A 20,528-nucleotide genomic window follows, 5' to 3' on the forward strand; every position below is an offset into this window, starting at 1 on the left:
GAATCCTCCTGAGCGCAATTTCCGGAGCCCTCCACTACGGCGTCTCTCATAATCATATCGTAATTTTAGAACGTAAAATCCCAGCAATTATTATGTTATCTGTCTATATATTATGTAGTATTCTAGCGTCTATGAATTGAAACACAGCTAACCGACGAAAACTTGATTCACTGATCAAATATATCCGGTACTTTTCGATAAAAGTTTAATGTTCTTTACGGCTGCCGCTGCGCCCTCTACACTATAGCTACGATTCTGTAAACGCCTGCATACGGTCTCTGATATACCAGGATTAAAAATCGACATCGTGTTAGATCTATGAGCGTTGGCATCGAAGCCTAAGGTTGCGGGTATGGCTGGCGAAATGGCTCAACACGCACAGAGTGAGAAAAGAAGGGCGGAGGGATAATGGCTTCGCTTATCAGTTAACCCAGCATATATGTTACATATCAACTTGCTACGTAGGTTTTTTTGTAAACATTACTAGAGACCCACTCTGCGATTGTACAACTCCCATGGAAATTACGAGGTCTGCATTGTTTTTTGTAATATTCGCGTTTATATGTTCATGAGTTTTTCTTGTCACGTTAACTATTGTATTTTATGGGCGTGAATTTTTGAGCAATTATAAAATTTTGTGCCACACGAAACCGATATGGCTTCGGCACATATAAATAACCTGAGCATTTTTAAAGCTGTATTTTGCTTGTGAATGTCAATTTTCTACTCTATGTACAATCATTTGAAGCGAGAAGGTTGAAGATTAGAAAAATGCATGTTCTACATCACTATAAGACCTTTTGGGAGTGACAATACGTGTAAATAAATAAATAAATAAATGAATAAATAAATAAATAAATAAATAAATAAATAAATAAATAAATAAATAATAAATAAATAAATAAATAAATAAATAAATAAATGTTATTCTTATTTATGGACACGCATAAAACGATGTGGGCTAGCAGTTCCCTCCAGAAACGGGCACCAAAATTTAGCTTCGGTTAAAACCTGTGGTTTTACGCGCCAAAGCAGCCGTGGGGCACGTCGTGGCGTGGAAATACGGATTAATTTTGTCCCTTTGATGTACTTTAACGTGCACCTAAAATTAGATGCATGAGCATTTCGCCCGCGGCGAAACGCCGGGGTTCGAACACGCGACCTCGAGTTCGGGAGCGCACCACCATGCGCGTTTCGGGAATACCCCGACGAACAAAGGGGCATCACGCACACCCAGTTAAAACAAGGAAAAAGGAATGGGAATAGAAGAATACACCAAGACCCGTCACGTCGCTCACATAACGGAAGAACGAGCCTTGCATTCCAAGTTCCACCACAGACTTGTGAGCCTGCCATAGAGGCAAGGCTCTTATCTTAAGTATATAAAAGATCACAGGGCCCAGTCAAAAGAAAGGTCAAGCCACCTGTACTTACTCAGCTCTACTGACAGGCTGCTGCTGATATTCCAGCATTCTAAGAAAAAAAAAAGGCCGCGCAAGGTTTGAAAAAGCGAAACTGGACGATTCTGAAGACTAATTTGGTTGCTCCTAGGTTCTTTGTAGGCCTTAGCTAGGGGATGCAGGTTGTTTCTAGGTTGCTTCTAGGTCGTTTCTAGGCTTTAGCTAGGTGATGCTAAGTTGTTTCTACGTTGATTCTCAGCGCAAAGAGATTCGAGTTAAACCACAGACAGTCACATATACGACGCGGATGTCCAAACTGCAGATACAGAACCTCGCGCTGAAACCAAGCGTTCGCACCCCTCATAAATCTACGGACACGTCGTCGTTAGCGTAGGCATTTCATCGCTTCGGGGTCTTCTGTCGGTCGCCGTTGCCTTTTCCTTTCCCCTAGTATTCTCTCGTTGTACGTACTCGGGGTCTTCGGCTCGCCGCTGTCGCTTCGCAGCGATTTCTTGGGCTAACTGTTGCCTTCATTTTTAGTGGGCCAGTGGTGAGTCGTGGCATTTACCCAATTTGTGCGGCACATACCCGTTTATGATGATGATAGTTTTTTGGTTCGCCGGACAAGGAACTATTTGCTAAACAGCTTCGCTTTTAAAGGAAAGTAACAACGTATTGCGCAGCATAGCGGACAAAATAATAATATCTGGGGTTTTACGTCCCAAAACCACGATATGATTATGAGAGACGCCGTAGTGGAGGGCTCCGGAAATTTCGACCATCTGGTGTTCTTTAATGTGCACCTAAATCTAAGTCCACGGGCCTCTACCATTTCGCCTCCATCGAAATGCGACCGCCGCGGCCGGGATCGAACCCGCGACCTTCGGGTCAGCAGCCGAGCACCGTAACCGCTATACCACCGCGGCGGACCTAGCGGACAAAAGCGATGCACGTATAACGTTCTCGGCGGACATTTAAAGTTAAGTTCTGTTAAAACGGCATTCGCCCGTAGGACCATAGCAATACCACCTCTGGTTGCGTGAAGGTGGATACTACAGGATATTCCGCTAGGCTATACAATGCAGCTGATCGTATAAGTAAGGGTAAAAACACGTAGCGAAAAGTCGTGGCAAGGAGCGCTGCCAAGATATCCGAGTAGTTCTCTCGCACGGCAGGAGACATCCTGCGCTCCACCTCTGTTCGACGTTAGCGCTTATGCGGCCCGTAAACCAATCCAAATTTAGCGCGCACCAGCAGCACTCGCGGTCGCTCTGTTCTTCCCACGCTATCGTCACGCGGCTGCTTGCTTTTCTCGCGGCGGCAACGACTCGAAAGGAACTTCGGCCCTTCACGCCGAGATTGATATGTGCGCGTCGTAAATACCTGACTGACAACTTCCCCTCTCTCACTTCTTTCCATTTGTTCTGAAGGCTTCTATTAAGGCTAAAGACGGCAGCTGATGACGTACGTGCGATCTCACTCATTCTTTTTCACCGCTTTTTATTTTATTTTTCTTTTGCTATGCTGGGAGTAGCGATACAGCAGTATACGTCTTGTTCACTGACGTGCGATATGAATCGAATGCTGCAGGACAGTCGGTATACGGTCAGAGGCGTGCCTACGCTTTCGAAAAGGACATTATTCAATCAGCCTTCGACTGAGGCGCTGACACCACTATCATAGGCGTGCACACCGGGGAGGGGGCAGAGGGGGGGGGAGGCTGTCGCACCCCCCCCCCCGCCTTAATTATGTGAAGGGAAGCGCTCATTATGACCCATACCTTTGCACAGTCGGACCTTTCACGCCATTTTTTAAATGCGCAGGGATATGGCTACACATGCTTTTGGACGATAATGGCGACTGAGGACTCGTGGTGCTGCATTCAAATGAGTGTTTACTTCCCACCTTTACCCCCGGAAAGCCGGGGACCTACGGCAGGCTGTTGTGAGCAGCACGTCATCGCTTCATTTTCTTTTTTGCATCCATAGCGGAGCTTGTATTCTCCCGGACTAGACCAAAGAAGTGGAGAGGGGGGCTGCAGTGAAACTTGCCCCCCCCCCCCCCCTCTAAATGGACAACCCTGCGCACGCCTATCACCACTATAACTGGTAGCGGAATTTGGGAAGCTCAGAACTTGCCGCGGACACTGGCATAATTTTACAGCATAGCTAGAGTACGTAAACCACGCAACGAAAAAAAAAAAAAAAGACGAACAGCGGTACGAGACCGTTATCTGACTGACACACACGCACGCACAGCGCTCATGTCGAGGCAAGCTGCCTCGTCCGTGCGCGCTGACTCCAGCGGGAGTCCCCCATATGCGATTTATTTCACGTAAACACCGCGCGTCTCGGGTCCTTGCACTTCTTCGAGAGACACTGAGTTTCACAATCGAGGCACTCGAAGAGGAAAAAGAAGAAGAGGGTATGAGCACGAAGAGCCACGAACAAACGAACAAAAAAAAAAAAAAAACAACGACCGGAGACGCGGAAAAAGACGTCGTTACGGTGTGTGGGTCAGTCCGCTCAATGTCAAGGTGTCCATTACAAGGAAGGAGAAGGAAGTGAGAGGGACCGGAGCAGGAAGAAAGTCTGACCGGGCAACGGAGAGCACGTAACTGAAGGAGAACGGCGGTCTGGATGACGCGTTGCGAATGATAATACGCAACATGCTACACCCGGCTGTACGAGGAAAACCGTTGAGCCCGCGATGACTTTACGGCACGCGTGCCTTGTCTTCGACACGCGCCCGTTCTGATGTATGTACCCGTCCATCTTCCAATCGCATCACGAAGAAAAGATTCCAGTGTCCGTGCACCACTGAGATCTTGCAGTGAAAACACTGCGCTTGAATACGACGGAAGTTCCCTGTTAGTAGACTGCAGCGCGGCGCTATCACTCGTAGTTGCCGGCAGTCTTCCTTTCGCTGCGGACGTGGAAATGCTGAGGTGTACAGCAATTTTTTTTCTTACTGCTATCACGTTGTAAGAGTAATACATGTTAACGTGTGAAGCAGCGCACGGAGACAAGGCACAAAAGGCGAGTGCAGCGGTTGTCGTTTCGTTCCTTTTTGTGCCTTGTCTCCGTGCGCTGATTCACACGTTAACATGAACTATCACCAACTCGCCCAACTGTCAACTTCACTGAAGAGTAATACGTTTCGTGCGCCGTGCTATCATAAGACGATGATTTACATCCAGTAATCACAAATGGGGCCATGACTGACGTCGCAAGTAATCCCATTTCATTTCCATTCATCATCATCATTCTCGTCGTCACCGTCATCAGTCTATTTTTATGCCCACTGCAGGAAGAATGCCTCTCTCAACAACCTACAATTTTCATGACTGAAAAACAGAGCGAAAAGACAGACCAAGCGCTGACTAACAACCTTCGTTTTTCGCGCTGCTTTGCAGTCACGAAGCCATACCAACAGGCTGAGCCCCATGCCCTTTAAACGTGATCTACAATTTACCCCGTATTGGGCGAGAAAATTCCATTTTATGCCTTCAAATTTTGTAATTTCATCAGCCCACCTGACATTCTGCCCAGGGGCGTAGCCAGAAATTTTTTTTTGGGGGGGGGGATTCAACCATAATTTATGTATGTTCGTGCGTGCGTTTGTATGTGCGCGTGTATATATACGCAAGCAAAACTGAAAAAATTCGGGGGGGGGGTTGACCCCCCCCCAACCCCCCACCCCCTGGCTACGCCCCTGATTCTGCCGCCTTCGGCAGCGTCTGCGTTCTCTTGGTACACATTCCGTTTCTCTGACCATCGGTCGTCTGTCCAACGCATCAAGTGGCCAGCCGAGCTTCATTATTTCCTCTGAATGCCTAGAAGTAGAATATAAGCTGCCCCTGCTGTATCTTTGATCTATTCTGGTCTCTTCCTATCTCTTAATGTTACGTGAATCATTTTCCGTTCCATCACATGACGCACGGTCCTTAAAGTTCCTCTCGAGTTTCCAGGTTATCCTCAAAGTTTCTGCTCCGTATGTCAGAACCTACAGAATGCAGTGATTGTACAGTTTTTGCTTCAAGACGCGAGTCGTGGTTTCGAAGCGTGTGCCGTATGCCTTCCAGTCCATCCTTATTCTTCCGTGAATTTATATTTCGCAAGTAAGCTCTCCAGCTAGTAATTGACCTAGATATGCATACTCCTGCATAGATTCTAGGGGTTAGTTGACAACCCTGGATTCTCATTCTCTCGTCAGGCTATGGAGCATTACTTTTGTCTCCTCATTCTTTTTTTTTTTTGGGGGGGGGGGGGGGGGGGGGGGGAGCGTACCAAACCGGCACAGTACTCCGCTAAAGTCGACAAAGCTGTTTTTAACAACTCTCCCAGAACATATGCGCAAACGTGAACCTTAAGTATTGCAACAAAACGTGCGATGCTGCCCTTAATTGGCAACGTATAAGTGAGGGTATACGTGTCTATTTACAAATAAATTATATACAGTCCTCGTGTTGTACACGGAGATAGCACTGACTTTCGTGCCGCTTGAGCAAGTTTTTACAGTGTCATTGTCACGCATTCTGTTACTCCAGCATGCGTAAAATAATTAAGCGCGATGTGCTTCATACAATGGCCCTTATAAAAAAAACGGCGCAACGAACTAGTACAGGAAAAGGCGGGCCGTTCTATCTGACACTTGTATTTACGCCAAGAGAAATGCATAGACTCCGTATATTAATATACATAGTATAGTCAGAAAAGCAGTGGTGCAATGAACACTAGCAGCACCGCGTGCATCTTGCGAGAACGTTTGACTGCTTAAAACAGCGCGAACACGTGTTGACAGTCGTTATACAGAGAACGCGAGGAGGTTACGGAACCTCGCAAGGAGAATATAACGGAACAGCAAAATCAGCCGACTCGAAACAGCAGTGAAAAGAAAGAGAAGACAAAAATAAAACGGTAACAAAATATGATCTCGCCACCTGCGGAATGAGAGCAACGTGTGCAAATACGGAAAGAGAGAAAGAGCAATGGTCCTCTGATGTGACGGGACCGATTGGTTTCGGAGCAGCTCTCCCGATGCGTGGCAAAGGCGTTTTATTTTTACGCTCGCCATCCCAGAGACAAGTGCGACCTGCTGCAGCCTCCTGTCACCCGCAATCAGAGGTGGGCAAACACGTCGTCGACTTGAGAAGAAGACTCCTCCTCGCTGCTTGCCCCGCAGGCGCGACTCAAAAAGCGGCCTCTTCCGATCACGAGTGGCAGCCGGTGACCCCAATTCGACTGGCCGCCCGTTAAAACGCGCTTCTTCCTAGCAACATCCCAACGACGCGGCGCACTCGGTGAACAAGTAAACGTCCAAACGCAACAGCTGCCGACAACAAAGAGTGGCAAACGACTTCCTATGTATCTCCGCCGCACAAATACTGTGCAGCAACTGAGAAGGCCAGCGCACCGTTGTCGGAGGATGGCGGGGCCGAATTTGCGAGGCTCCTCGGCGTGTGATTCTGTGTTTAGACCGCGCAGGCGTGTGCTGCAGCCAATAGCTAGCGCTAAAAATCCCCAGGCGTTCGCAACCCGTTCGTATATGTCCGTCGATTGTACAAGGCTCTACCTTTCGCGGCGCTGCACACTTTTGTCGAGGCTCAGCCGGTGTTTCCCTCCTCCCGATAAATATTGGGCCGCATCGTACTCGGAGGAGGAGGAGTTTGCATTCGCGCACATCGGGCAAGGCGTGATGAATCGCGCCTGGCGTGCCGGACGTGGCGACTTTTCGACGGCGTCCATGCTTATTTTCTCGCTCGACAGACTCGTCCTTCCGCACAGCCCGCTTCCGCGGAATAAAACGCCGTCGGCTTGGGTCAAACGGAAGCGACCCACAGGCCGTGCTGGTCGTCGCGCCTAATCACGCCGATGATTCTTGCACATCGGCATTCGTGGTCTTCTTGCCCCCCCCTCTCTCTCTCTCTCTCTCTGTACGTCCGGAACAGGTGAAATGCAACTGCGTGCTGAATGCCACCTTGATTTGACATCCAAGGCCCGACCCACGCCCATGCTTCGCGAGGCATCGCGTTAAACGATTGCGTCAACTGCTCCGATGAAGAAGGATGTGCAAGACAAACAACGTCAGAAGTTTATCTTAGAAGCGTAAGGTGCGATGGCTGGGCCGATAATGATTCTAATTTAGATCGATATCAGTCAGTAACGCAATAATATCTTGGCCGTACTTTGAATGGAGAGAATGATGTGCAAGAACATTTGCAGGCTAATGCAGATGAACTCATCCGCAGCTTTGCACTATCTAATTGTACAAAAACGAATAATGGACACTGCACGATATCTCCAAACATCATTAAATTTGATTTAGTTTTCATGTTTTCCTCACCAGTATGAGAAATATTGGTATTCCATGAGTGATTTACCCATGTAATACTAGCTCGACTGCGAAAAACCATGCAGCTTGTCCAAGCTCCACAAGTTTGATGTAGGTATGGAGTCTCATCATAGGCGATGCGCAAGATAATATATATATATATATATATATATATAATATATATATATATATATATATATATATATATATATATATATATATATATATATATATATATATATATATATATCTTAGCGAGAGCAGTGATGTGTGCAGTAACATGTAAATGAATAAATCGAACATCGCAAAATATCGTTACAGTGATTCACCGCAGCAAGCACGCGTATTTCGCCAGATAATGGGTTCACAAACCCTGGAATTTCTTGCAGCAATGGACCTGGAAGAAGGCAAGGTCGGAGGCACGTGGCTGGGCATGAACATCACTGGCAAGGTGGCATCCCTGCTGAACATCATCCAGCCTCTCGACGAAATCACCGGCGACGAGAAACTGCCCAGGGGTAAAACATGACTCGAGTTACGTTTAGTGTACCATGGTGTCATAGAACAACTTTAAGAAAGGCTCAATGAAAGAAATATGAACGGCGAAAAAGAAAGAAAGAAAGGCTTGGCGGTCCCTACGTGGGACTAGCCGGGTGGCGCGGGGTCTCCCCTGCGTCTTCTCTGGACCCCAATAAAGTTTGCATCATCATCATCATCATGCGCATACAAGGAAGACTGAAGGCGCGTGCTTATTTATTTTTTTATTTTACTATTTAAATTATTTTGCGGCCATGTAAACATTTTATGAACGGCTGCACGAATGCTTCTGTTGTGTAAGAGTTCTGAGCCAGGTTAAAAGGGAGGTGACCGTGTTTCGGTGACATAACGCTGCTGTTTGCAGGCCATCTTGCGGTGCGGTACCTGGAAGGTGGTCAGGACGGCATGAACTACCTGCGCGACCTTCGGAGGAAGGCCAGCGACTACGACCGGTTCCTTCTCGTCACGCTGGACGTGAGGTTAGTGCCACCACGTGACTCTCGCGAGCAGGCTCCAACGTTGGCGACGATTCGCTTCTTTGCCGCGAAAAAGTTTACTTTAACCCACTGCTCTCTGCAGCGCTGTCAGAAGGCGGTTAAATTCAACGTGACCGCCGACGATTCAGCACTCACGAAACAAGCGTTCCGTTGCTCACGCTTTCATTTTCTTTTTAGTAGTTGACATTAGTTAAAATGTATGTGAAGTAAGAAACTGTCGCTAGAAAGGCGAGATGACTATGAGTTACGAACAAGCTTCCGGCGATGCAGAAGCCGTGAACACCAAAAATATGGCGTGCGATGAACTTAAATTCTGTGTTACGTGGGTTAACGTTCCCAAACACGCTGGCAAAATTTTATCGCGTTTGGTCGAGCACTTATAGTTTATAAGTGAATACTTTTATAAACACGCGAGCGGCCTGAGAGTCGGGCAATACTGGCGCACTCGCGAGCCGTGACGTCACAAGCTGCTTGCTGGGCGAGCGTCTGCATTCCGGAAGATGATTTTGTCCCGTGCTCAGCTGCGCGTGAACTCGAGCTATTAGATGCGAAGTATCTTATGGCGGAGTTCAATCCGGTGGTGGTGGTGGTGTGCGGCGTGACCACCCTTACTGCGCATGCGCATACCCTCTCCACTTCCCCTTCCCCTCTCCTCTTCCCCTTTCCACTCCTCCTCTCCCCCTCTCCACTCCTCCTCTCCCCTCCCCTTTCCACTCTTCCCCTGAAACGCGGGCTAGACATGCCGAAATTCTCTCCTGCGCAACGCCGCGATGAGCACCAGCACACCGTGGCACCAGCGCATGCGCGTCCCCTCCCCCTCTCTCTCCTCTCCTACGCTGCCCCCCTCTCGACTGCCTGCCGACTGCGTTCCCCGCTCGCCCTGTGAGAATTAACGGCCAAGCTAGAGGGAAGACAAGACGCGCGTAGCGTTCCTCTTCGCGTTACACGACGCGAGGTCGGTAGCATGCCCAAAGAACGCCAACGGAACGCGATCGTGCAAGTGCTCCGGCTTCGCATCGCCTCATGGTCCCCTTTAGCGGGAAATGGTGTAATTTTTTCAGATTTGTTCAGCCTGTCACTGAAATTCAACGATTTGCAACGGCTCAAACGTTGATAGAAGACGACGGCTCCGCTCATGCAGCACATGACGTCACACACGCCATGGCAAAATGGCTGTCGCCGGCGGTGGGCGAAGTTTGTAGCCGGCGACTCATTTTGCACCGAAATATTCTTGTACAGTCCATTTTTCATATATGCATAATCACAATAGATTCTTAACTTACTTCCATTTTTCGCTGAAAACCGCAAATTCTTGGGTGACCATAAAGGGTCCTACTGACACTGTAGGCAGAAGAAAACGACAGTGTCTTAGATGCGCAATGTGCAATAAAACGGAAAAGTGGTATGCAGTTTACGGTTGCACAATGAGAGATATGGCGAAAGAATTTTCATAGCCCTGCTCGAAGGACAATGCGAAGTGTATTTGCGTGCAGTGTAGGCATTTTCTCTCACCAGCTTTTGTTGATCTTTTTCCCACACTAATGTGCCGAAGGATCCGACATTGCAGGGCGTACGTCTATGTATAACTGCTTTTTAAAAATATTTCGTTTTATTCTAGCCCATCACGGCAAGACATCCAAGCCTGCTGCTATACGAACGCCCTAGATTCCCCGCCAATTCACCTAAAAACCAGGTTAGTCCGCCATGGATACTGCGCATGAACGTTCGTTAGCTGTTCGGACATGCAGCTAGCGTTAGTAAACATAAAAGTGGTTCAATCAATCATAACTTATTTGCCATCTTACTGAGGCAGGACTGTAAAAAAAAGTTCTTTTTTAGGTCAACTTGCCTAGTTCACAGCTCCGAATGTGAATTTCCGCCTATATAGCGAATTCAGCGCCGCTAGACGTCACGCTTCAGTAATAATTACTGTCACCATTCAAGTGTTCTCTTTCACATAAATCATCCTTACACGCACAGTTCCCGATAAATTTACTAATGCGTGATGGAAATTCAAGCAACGTAAAGTCAAACACATACAAGCGAAAGGAAATGTAGAAAGCACAAGCGCTGCCCTTCTTGCCTGCATTTGACTTTGCGCTGTTCGAATTTCCATCACGTATTTGTACAAGCTCGCACAAATGTTTGCTTTTAGGAGTTAAGCGAGGGACCCTCTAAGGTAACGCGATGCTACGAAAAGGAAATCCGCACAGATTTCTCAGAAACAAAGGCCTCACAGCTGAAGAAAAATATTTGTTCCGGTCTATTCCGTGATCGAACACGGGAGCAAACAGATCCCAGTGGCACGATCGCTCTAAACGTAGCGATCACCTGAGACAAAATGATGTTCCAGAACGAGCTCTCGACCTCCCGCGATGCTCGTTTCCTCGGCGTTGGAAGAAGGGAGGGATAACATGACTTTGGTCCGCAGGTTTCCACGCATTCGGCAACAGCAACCCACTGCGTCCCTGGCGTAAAGTGGTCGAGTCACGGGCCCAGTTCGGCGACATCGTGCAGCGACAGGGCAAGGCCGGCCGCAAGCAGGCGCTGGTCGACGAGCTCATTGCCATGATGAACAACAGCACCGAGTAAGTGTGCACGCCGTCAAATGGGGAGGGGGGGGGGGGGCAGAGGGGTGTCTGCCCCCCTTAGTTGTCTAGGCTTGGCGCCCCCTATAGTCCTGTATTCTCTTGTCCTCGTTTCTTTGTGCCTCCAAATTTTGTCAGGCCATGCACCAACTAGCCCACTAACGCGTTTTGGCCCCCTTTAGACAATTAGGGGGTACAGGGGAGTGTCTGCCCTTCCCCGCATTGTCTAAAGGCTGCGCCCATTTTAGACAATTCGGGGGTGCAGGGGATGGGGGCAGCCACTCCCCCCTTCCTGCTCTGGTTGTCAAGAGGAGGCGTGAAGCCTGCCCTATACCTTTACTCGGGTGGACCGTTCTTCCACCGTAGTCGGACCTGTCCCATCATTGTTTAAAGTACCGGGTCACAGCCACGCAGACGTTTGGTGATGATGGTGGCCGAGGATCTCTCTGATGTTACATTCTAAGAACTGTTTACTTCCCACTTTAACTTTCGGATAGCCGGAAACCAAAGGCAGGCCGTTGCCAGAAGCCCATCGTCGCCTCATTTTCAATTTTGCCTCCATTACAAAGATTGCTTTCTTTCGTACTCGACCCGCTATTCCAATCCCGATTCCATACCTACTTTCGGTCGACACCGCTATTCCAATAGATCATGTGACATGTGTAAGCAAAGAGAGAGAGAGAGAGGAGAGAGAGAGAAGAGACAAGACATGACATGACAATAACTTTATTGGAGTTCCTCGAAGAATGCTGGGCCCGGGCTACGAGTTGACGCTTGTCGGCTAGGGCCGGCTTGGAGATCGCAGCCTCCCACGTTTCAATGAGAAGGTTTGAGTCCGCATTTCTTGCTGCTGCTTGTAGCGATAAGATGCTTGCTTTCAGAGGCATAGCCAAGGGGGGGGGGGGGTAACCCCCCCCCATTTTTTTTCCAGTTTTGCTTGCGTATATATACACGCACACATACAAAAGCACGCACGAACCTACACAAAGTATGGTTGAACCACCCCCCCCCCCCCGGAAAAAATTTCTGGCTACGCCCCTGCTTGCTTTACCACTGCAGTAGAAGGAGTGCCAGTGTGTCGGCCACATTGCAGTGTGGGCAGAGGTAGCCGTATAACGTTGATCTCATATGGTGCAATAGGATGGCGTGAGTGAAGGTATTGCTTTGAAGTCGCCTGCAGTCGGTGCCTTCGTCTCTATTGTGAGTTCGGGATTCACCGACTCACAAACAGCGGCACGCAGCTACCTGAAAGGTTACAAAGGCAGGATCTCCACGATAGCTGTAAGGATGCTTCATCGCATCGACACTCCTCCCTACACCTACATCGTATGGTTTCCGGGTCACGAGGGCCTCGAAGGGAATGAAGTGACACACACCGCGGCCCGCGCATGCGTCAACCGGGCTTTCGCGCACGAGATCCGAGGCACCTCCCACACAACAACTGGAGAAGAAAAAACAGAATCGATACCCCTAACCTACCACGCATCGCTGCAACATTATCAGCTCAAACGCAGGCTATAACCTCCCCCATATCCCAAATTCACAAGAGACGGAGAGAGAGAGAGAGAGAGACAGGAAGAAAAAATAGTGAAAAAGAAAGTAGCCAAACGGGACAGGCATCTTCGAAATAATAAAACGTACACAAAAACACCGAAACTACAGCCCCTGCGTAATTCAATCCTTTGTCTCGCAAGGAACTCAAAATCGCCTTATCAGTTCATGATGGAGAGACCACGCCGCTCCGTGGTCACAAAATATTCGCACATTCGCGATCGCGTGATCGGCAGGCACAGTGGAGCGGTTACAAGTATAGAAAATACGCGATCTAACTCCTAGAATATAATCTAATCGACGATGGAGAAGTAGTAGTGTGTTTGGAATCACTTCGTTGACTCGAAGTGCTTCCAAAAGAAATTTTGTTGAGGCACTTAGAGGCCCAGCACTTGGAGTTTAGAGATTGTTTTAAACATTGCGCTTTTGGTTAAAGGACGCTGCCGGGCGCACAAAACAACTTAGCGGTTCACAAAACAACGCAAGCTGGGCGTGATTCTTCGGATACGCAAAGGCCATTGGGTTATTACCGAAAGACACAAGATATCCAACCAAGGGCGTCCGCAGAACTTTTTGCAGGGGGGTGCATACGCAGGGGGGGGGGGTTCATTCAGCACTGGCAGCGTTTCTTTAACTGCCGTGACATGACAGGCAAGATTAGTCAGTAGTTTGTAAGTTGCGAAATTGAATGGCAAACCTGAAGGCCAGGACCTGAGTGTGCTAATCCAGCTGTGTAGCTTATCGCAACTGCATAGAAAAATATTATCCGAAATTCCAAGGGGGGGCAGCTGCCCCCCCTTGTACCCCCCTCCGGACGCCCATGTATCCAACTACCTCCTGTCTGTACGTATGGGCACCGGAATTTCACTCCAGGCTCCAGCTGTAATTTCCTTTTCCTCTATAACAGCCATCCGAGTTTTATATAGCAAGACAAAAGAGTTTAAAAAAAGTTGCGGGGTTTTGGGGTACGGGCACAGGCATGCGCAAGGTGCAGGGTTCCCCATTAGGGGAGGGGGAACAAAGTTTCACCCCCCCCCCCCCCCATTGTTGGTCGCGCCCAAAAGACAGCATGCTTCACAATGGATGAAAAAAAAAAGAAAATGAAGCGATGACGTCCTTCTCACACTCCCTTTGTCCCCTGGCTTTCCGGAAGTAACGATGGGAAGTAAACAGTTCTAGGAATGCAACATGAGGGGCCTTCGGCCGCCATTATCGTTAAAAACATGCGTGGCCATAACCCTACTCTTTAAACAATCACGGGACACGTCCGACTGTGTAAACGTGCGGGGCAGACTGTGCCCCCCCCCCCTTTCCCCGGCCTCCTCCGAGCGCACGCCTATGGGTACGGCTACATACCATTTTCATTTCAGCAGAGTGCAGCTAATCAAACTTTGTGCACGAATGTGACGCAGGTACTTTCCCGACGACCAGCTGCTGAAGGACGCGGAAGGCCGGTCCGAAGAATCGCTGCGAAGCCTCAGCTCCGTATTCGTCCGGGTCGAGGACGAGTACTACGGATCCAGGTTAGGGTCACCTCGCGCACTGATGCTGACAGGCCGTCTCCGAGCCTCGTTCTGCCGTGTAAAACAGCTGCGGATCCCGAAGGCCACGCTGTTCAAGGCTCCAGACATTGCGGATCAAACAGCAATGCCTTTATTTGTGCTAATTTTTGCCCGTCCGGACACGCGGGAATCTAAGGGCTGTTTCACATCCCAATTATTTATCCATGAGTAATATAAAAGGTTAACCAATTACTAAGGCATAATTAGCGATGTATACTAGCGAAGAGGTACAACGTAGGCCTTCAGACCTAAATTCTGGCCGACTATCTTGAACGCACGAGTGAGGATACAAGCCAGAAGCCGAGTGCCTGAAAGACAAGTCACTTTTCACAGAAATTAAACGAGCCTGCACGAACGCGTTTCTGCCCCTTTTATTTTGTATGGCTTGTTCAACATGGAACTGTTTGAATGATTGGACGGATAAGTTGTGCATTGATTTAAAAGAAAAATCTCCTTTGAAACGCAGTTATGCCACCGAACTCGTAGTTCACACCCATCAGCTGCGTAAATTCTGTCGTTGAAACTCGTTATTACAATCGACCTTTTTAAACTTCACTAAATTATTGCAGAACTTACAATTCCATCTGGCCACAAATCTGTCGGCGCAGGTGAAGGCGTTACAACCACTGCGACACTAAGAACGGAGGATTCCTGCATTTTATGGCGAGGTTATAAGCAGGGGCGGCGCCAGGATTTTTTTACTGGGGGGGCACCCACGACAAGTGGGTGCCTTCAGGGGGGCAGGGAGGCTGGGAACATATGCATTGTATTTTGACTATGCTTGCTCTTGGGGGGGCAGGCGGAAATTTTGGGGGGGCTGGAGCCCCCCCAAACCCCCCACTGGCGCCGCCCCTGGTTATAAGGCTAACATGGCATGCTATTCTGGGCAAATTCCACCATTGTTCAACTCTGATTGGGCCGGAGAGCTGCTACAGCCTCTCAGATTGGCTTAAAATGCCGCCATTACGAAATCTGACAAGAAGATGGCGGAATTTGACAGTGTCCAGGATAGCACCCATGAACAATTCATCCCTCGGCTTCTATATGCAAGAAAAAAAAATAAGTAAAAGGCTCGGATCGAACCGAAGTTAGTCTAAGGCTTTTGAGCAAAGGTATACGGACCACCAAAGCGCAAGGCGAAATAGCCGTCTACGCCGTCTAATCGCGAGTCGTCTGCTGTCGAGGGCATTGCTCTGACGGATTATCTGTCGAGAGCATTGCTCAGACTGAATTCATGAGAGAAATGCTCTCGATAGCAGATGGCTCGCCACTGGACGACGCAGACGGCAAATGTATATACGGACGGCATATACTTTAGCTCACGGGTGTACGCGTTCACGTATAAGCCGTCACGTTACAGCGCGATTATCGATGACAACAGTGTATACCTAACTGGCCCCTATTATATTAACTTAAAGCTAATTGCAACGCCCTCCCGAGTGAGTGAACCAGCAACTGAACGAGTTTGTCATCGACATAATGACGAATATACCACAGAACGATGAGAGTTATTCTGAACCGGCCTCTCAGATCAGAGCTCTTGTGGTTGCTGATCAGTAGAGATGGCAAAATTACTCCTTAAAAGTAACTAATTTACATTACACATTACATTTCTAAATTACAAACTACAGCTGCTGGAAAGTAATGACATTACATCACTATTAGCTTTCAAAAGTAATGACATTACTTTGAAATTATTGTAAGAAAGGTTATTCAAGCAACGTTTTTACTCCACTTTTCTGTGAGCCTGCCTCGTTTCCACGCTTTAGGTTTGGCGCTCAGATTAACTTGTCTTTGTTACTTTTCTTTTCTTGTTTGGTCAAATTTTTGTGCCCTAAGGGAAGGGGACATGCTGTACTATAGTCAAAAGTAATGGGGAAATTAATTTTTTTATTACTCGCTTGAAGTAATTCCTTACGTTATTAAATTACCAGCCCTCAAAACTTCACTGGATTACTCATTACAGCAAAAAGTAATTTCATTACTGTAATTGCATTCGCAGAACGCACACCGTGATCCTGGTGGACGCCAGGGGCTGCGTGGACTACATCGAGCGAACCATGCAGCAACCAATCGACCTTAACGGCAACGAACCCTGGGTCACGACGAGGCTTCAGTTCGGCATCCAGGAGCCCGGATCACTCGTGTCCCGCCTTTGACCCCGACCCTTCATTCATGCGTATTTATGTCCCACTCTTAAGAGTCAGCGGCTTCGTCTGCGCTCCTCACGAAAGGTGCCGTTATGGTAGCCAGGCGCAGAAACGAAGCAACACATTAATTTATGCCATTGCTTCTTCATCCGCAAGGTAAACAACAACATGCGTATCAACCTTCCAAGAGGTCTTGCACACACGTGCAATTGAGCCATCATCCTGCGATCGTGCAGTGTCCGAACAGGACACAGAACTTCTTGCATTTGTCTTTGCAGACAAGGTCGATAGCACACGAATGAAATAGGCTATACACCACATGCAAGAAGCTTCAAGTACAGCCGTTGACCCCAGCTTCACATCTCTTTGATCATTCTCGGCACAGCTGTGCCAGTAGCCTAACCGAACATCAGTTAATAAAATACAATCGTCCCGTGCCCAAAAGCAGCCACCTAAACCTGGTGCTTAACTACTGGATAACATGGATTCGACACAGGACAAAGAACACTCATGACCAAGATAAGCACTACTCAGTAGCGCTCGTCCTGGGCATAAGTGATCTTAGTTTTGTGTCGAATCCGTGCTATCAAGTATTTAAGAATATGAACCAATAAGCCCAGGAACGAATTTTGTTAAACCTGAGGAGCTTCCACACTCAAATAGTATACCGACACGAAGAACGCAGTAGCTTCGCTCTCAGAAGCAGCCGTTTCGTATAAGCGTGGAACTTCGTGTTGCGCAAATGACGCGTAAGGAATGAGCACAGTCAGATGCAGTGCCGTCGCCTCTACGACAGCCCAATAACCAACATCAATGCAGTCAATACAACCGTCGTGAAGACTGCACCTAGTGTTGCCACAGTTGGACCTGCCCCGGGCTAGAAGACGCCCAGGGCAAGTGTGGATCTTCAGCTGCGACAGCTTCCACCTCACTCAGGTCGCTATGGCCCTTTGCCTAGGAAAACGGGCATCCATTGGGAGACATGAAGTGGCGTCCCTCGTTACCGCTGCCCAAAACAGGCTCCTTCAAATAAATATATTAATTAATTCTTTATTTCGTTCATTGATGTATTCATTCCGGTATATCGCACATCACGGCCTTTAGGGTGCATACTGAATCACCGACTTGCCATGCACACGGAGAGAAATGCGCGGGGGGAAAGTCCGAGGCTCCTATGAATTAGTAAACGTTAACGAGACTAGTGTAAATAAGCCATAAGCCATACTATGCAGATGTACACGACTTCGTCGATGCATAAATGCCAGTGATATCGCACTTTCCGGCCAAAGCTGGTAAATAAAGGAGGACATCGCTTTAATCCCAACCCAAGTGAACATAGGCGTGCACCAGTTCTCCATTACAGTTTCACCGCAGCCCCCACCCCCCTCCCCCTACCCATGCTGGTTGAATCACAAACAAACCTCGCAGTGGATGCAGAAATGAAAATTAAGCAATGACGCGTTGCTTACAACGGCCTGCTTTTGGGCCCTGGCTGTCTGGGTAGAGGAGGAAGCAAACAATTCTTGCAATGCATCATCATGGGTGCTCGGCCGCCATAGTCAAAAACGTGCATAGCTGCAAAGCTGCGCATTAGGCAGTGACGAGGTATGCCCAACTGAGTAAATGTATGGGGCAGACCTGGTGCCCCACTTCGATTAATGGGGGGACGGGGAATGGCGGGGCTTCCCTGCTAACAAACTGAAAGAAATTGGACTGTTACCACCCCGCCACAAGGAAAACACAATCACTCCTCTATAAAATCAATTGTTTACAGAATTTTTCGTTATTCTCTTCTTTCACTTCGACTACCACTCTATCCATAGCTGATCCCTTGTAGTGGGTATAGCCAACTGTCCAAGGTCCATTTGACAAACCAGCTACAATAGCCGTCCAGAGAGCCCACGATGCGGCGGTCAGGCTTAGCATGCCCGTCCCAATGTGGGAGAAGCCCACTGCACGTTAGTCGCGTCTCAGGACAGTTTAATAAAGTTTGACCAACCAACCAACCAATTCCACTCTGTAAAGGTGAAGCCCAGCGAAGCTGTTCATGGCGCATTCTCCATTTCGCGACATCCGTTGTCACACTACATGCACTTGGCGTTTCGTGCGTGATCTTAATTGTTTGCCGCCCCTGTGCTCCCTTCCTGTTTAGTGGACCAGTGGAGAGTAGTGGGGTTTGCCCAATTTCTGTGGCGAACAATATTTCGCCTACGGACATCATTTTTAGTGGACCAGTGGTGAATTGTGGAATGACAAAAAGTTGACCTAGTTGGTATGAATTCAGATTGCATCGCTTGCGTTGTCCTGAACTCAAGAGTCCTCCTTCAAGTTGAGAGAGCCAATTGTCTGAATCATTAACGAGTTGTCCAGATCTTTTGTGCCTGTGTCAACAAGCCTATTTTCTTTTATCGTGAGTAGTGGGGTTTGCCCATTTCTGTGGCACGTTTCTGCCCATGGGCACGCCCTAACCGTATAGAACTTTGCTGCAAGACAAATCATCCGAGTGCGGTGAGAAAATCTCCATGGTGCTGGTGTTGCTGCCTCTCTACGAAGGGAGATCGAGGGGGTTTGATGTAGACCACCCAGAAGCAAAGAGAACTGGTACGCTGAGAGCAAGGGGTACGCTGCAGTGATGGGCATTCCGGGTTTTTACTTGCAAAGTAGTACATCTGAGCACCACCTCATGTTGCAGTCATTAGTTGGCAGAGTAAATTAAACTCTGTACATTGCTCCGCAATTGAGATTAACTAACCGCATCACGCTGGCACTTGTTGATCATCTAAAGTGCTCAGCAGTGGTGCAAATAGGGCCGGCAGCCACGCACAGCAAGTATACTTTGAACTATGCCACACTCAAGAAGGCAGCATCTTCACAACTGAATATTCACAGGCTCTTCACACAATCAAGAAACCACATTATGTTCAAAAAAATGAAAAAGTTTAATGTAAAATTTTTTACATGAACTCAACACGGAACTCTACATACAACCATGCTGCCATTGGCCCGAGCCAGCCCACCACTTGAAACACGCACACAAAATCGGGCGACGAAAACCAAAACTTCCCTCGGGGCTTTTGGCAGGGCCAGTAGGCAATGAAAGGTAAGATGCTTGCCTGCACTCCTACAAATATAAGGGCACAGCTTTCACATAAACCAAGGAATGCCTAGAAAAAAAAAAAGTTGATGGGCCCGACTTTTCAGGCAAGCAGAGAGTTCACAAAGACTACATTTGTGTACCCTTCCACTTCGATCTGCTCATAGACGTAGTTGCGGTTACAGCGGCATTCGTCTCCACACTTTTGAGAGCCACACTTTGAGCAGGGAAAATGACAGCCAGGGCAACTGGGCTGCAGGCAGTCACAAGCATCCTTGTTAGACGCGATGTGGATACCTCGAGCAGTGTAGTGGCGCTGTGGCCGAGCCCTGCAATGTTGAGAGAGACCACTATGTTGAACTAGGTTGAACCTTAAGAGCAAATTTTGTGCATCAAGTGGCACACAACTATTGAACACTAAAGAATGTACCAGAAGCAATGGCAGTGAATCAACTTACAAAAAAGACTGGAGTAAAACGAGCACTGCATCGTTCACACCACCACCACGTGCAACGATGTACCACGCTTTGCTCGTACCACTAGACTCGCCAAACACTTTGCCCACATAACTGTTTGAGAAGAAATGGGACATGGTCATGGCATTTTGGAATCCTTTACAACAACGAACTCCACCAGGCTTTAACAGAATTAAAGCAGATTTAATCAATTTTTTCGAACAAAGCAATGCTCCACATGGCTCGGTCGTATTTAATTTTAAAAAACACCTGGGGAAGCACGCTGCTGTACAAGCCATCCATGTCCCTAGTAAGCCCAGCTTACCTGAATAGGACTCGCACAACGTAGAGGAAGGAACAG

The 20,528-nt window shown here is 48.2% G+C and overlaps 2 protein-coding genes across 3 annotated transcripts in view; one reads left to right on the top strand and one right to left on the bottom strand.

Annotated features, from left to right (window-relative positions):
• LOC119388153 (transport and Golgi organization protein 2 homolog) overlaps nucleotides 1-16,810 on the top strand; it is a 39,040-nt gene extending 22,230 nt beyond the window's left edge. The window contains exons 2-7 of the mRNA XM_037655804.2: nucleotides 8,123-8,251; nucleotides 8,635-8,749; nucleotides 10,386-10,455; nucleotides 11,195-11,355; nucleotides 14,319-14,429; nucleotides 16,471-16,810. Coding sequence (XP_037511732.1) covers nucleotides 8,123-8,251; nucleotides 8,635-8,749; nucleotides 10,386-10,455; nucleotides 11,195-11,355; nucleotides 14,319-14,429; nucleotides 16,471-16,627 — 743 coding nt within the window. The 3' untranslated portion in view covers nucleotides 16,628-16,810. The remainder of the gene's footprint in view (nucleotides 1-8,122; nucleotides 8,252-8,634; nucleotides 8,750-10,385; nucleotides 10,456-11,194; nucleotides 11,356-14,318; nucleotides 14,430-16,470) is intronic.
• Nucleotides 16,811-19,533: 2,723 nt separating this feature from the next.
• The window catches only part of LOC119386266 (uncharacterized), an 87,031-nt gene continuing 86,036 nt past the window's right edge, over nucleotides 19,534-20,528 (bottom strand). For both annotated transcript variants that reach the window (XM_049413845.1, XM_049413844.1), the window contains one exon: nucleotides 19,534-20,041. In XM_049413845.1, coding sequence (XP_049269802.1) covers nucleotides 19,816-20,041 — 226 coding nt within the window. In that variant the 3' untranslated portion in view covers nucleotides 19,534-19,815. The remainder of the gene's footprint in view (nucleotides 20,042-20,528) is intronic.

The sequence above is a fragment of the Rhipicephalus sanguineus genome, chromosome 3 (assembly GCF_013339695.2).
Source record: "Rhipicephalus sanguineus isolate Rsan-2018 chromosome 3, BIME_Rsan_1.4, whole genome shotgun sequence".
Taxonomy (NCBI): Eukaryota; Metazoa; Arthropoda; class Arachnida; order Ixodida; family Ixodidae; genus Rhipicephalus; species Rhipicephalus sanguineus.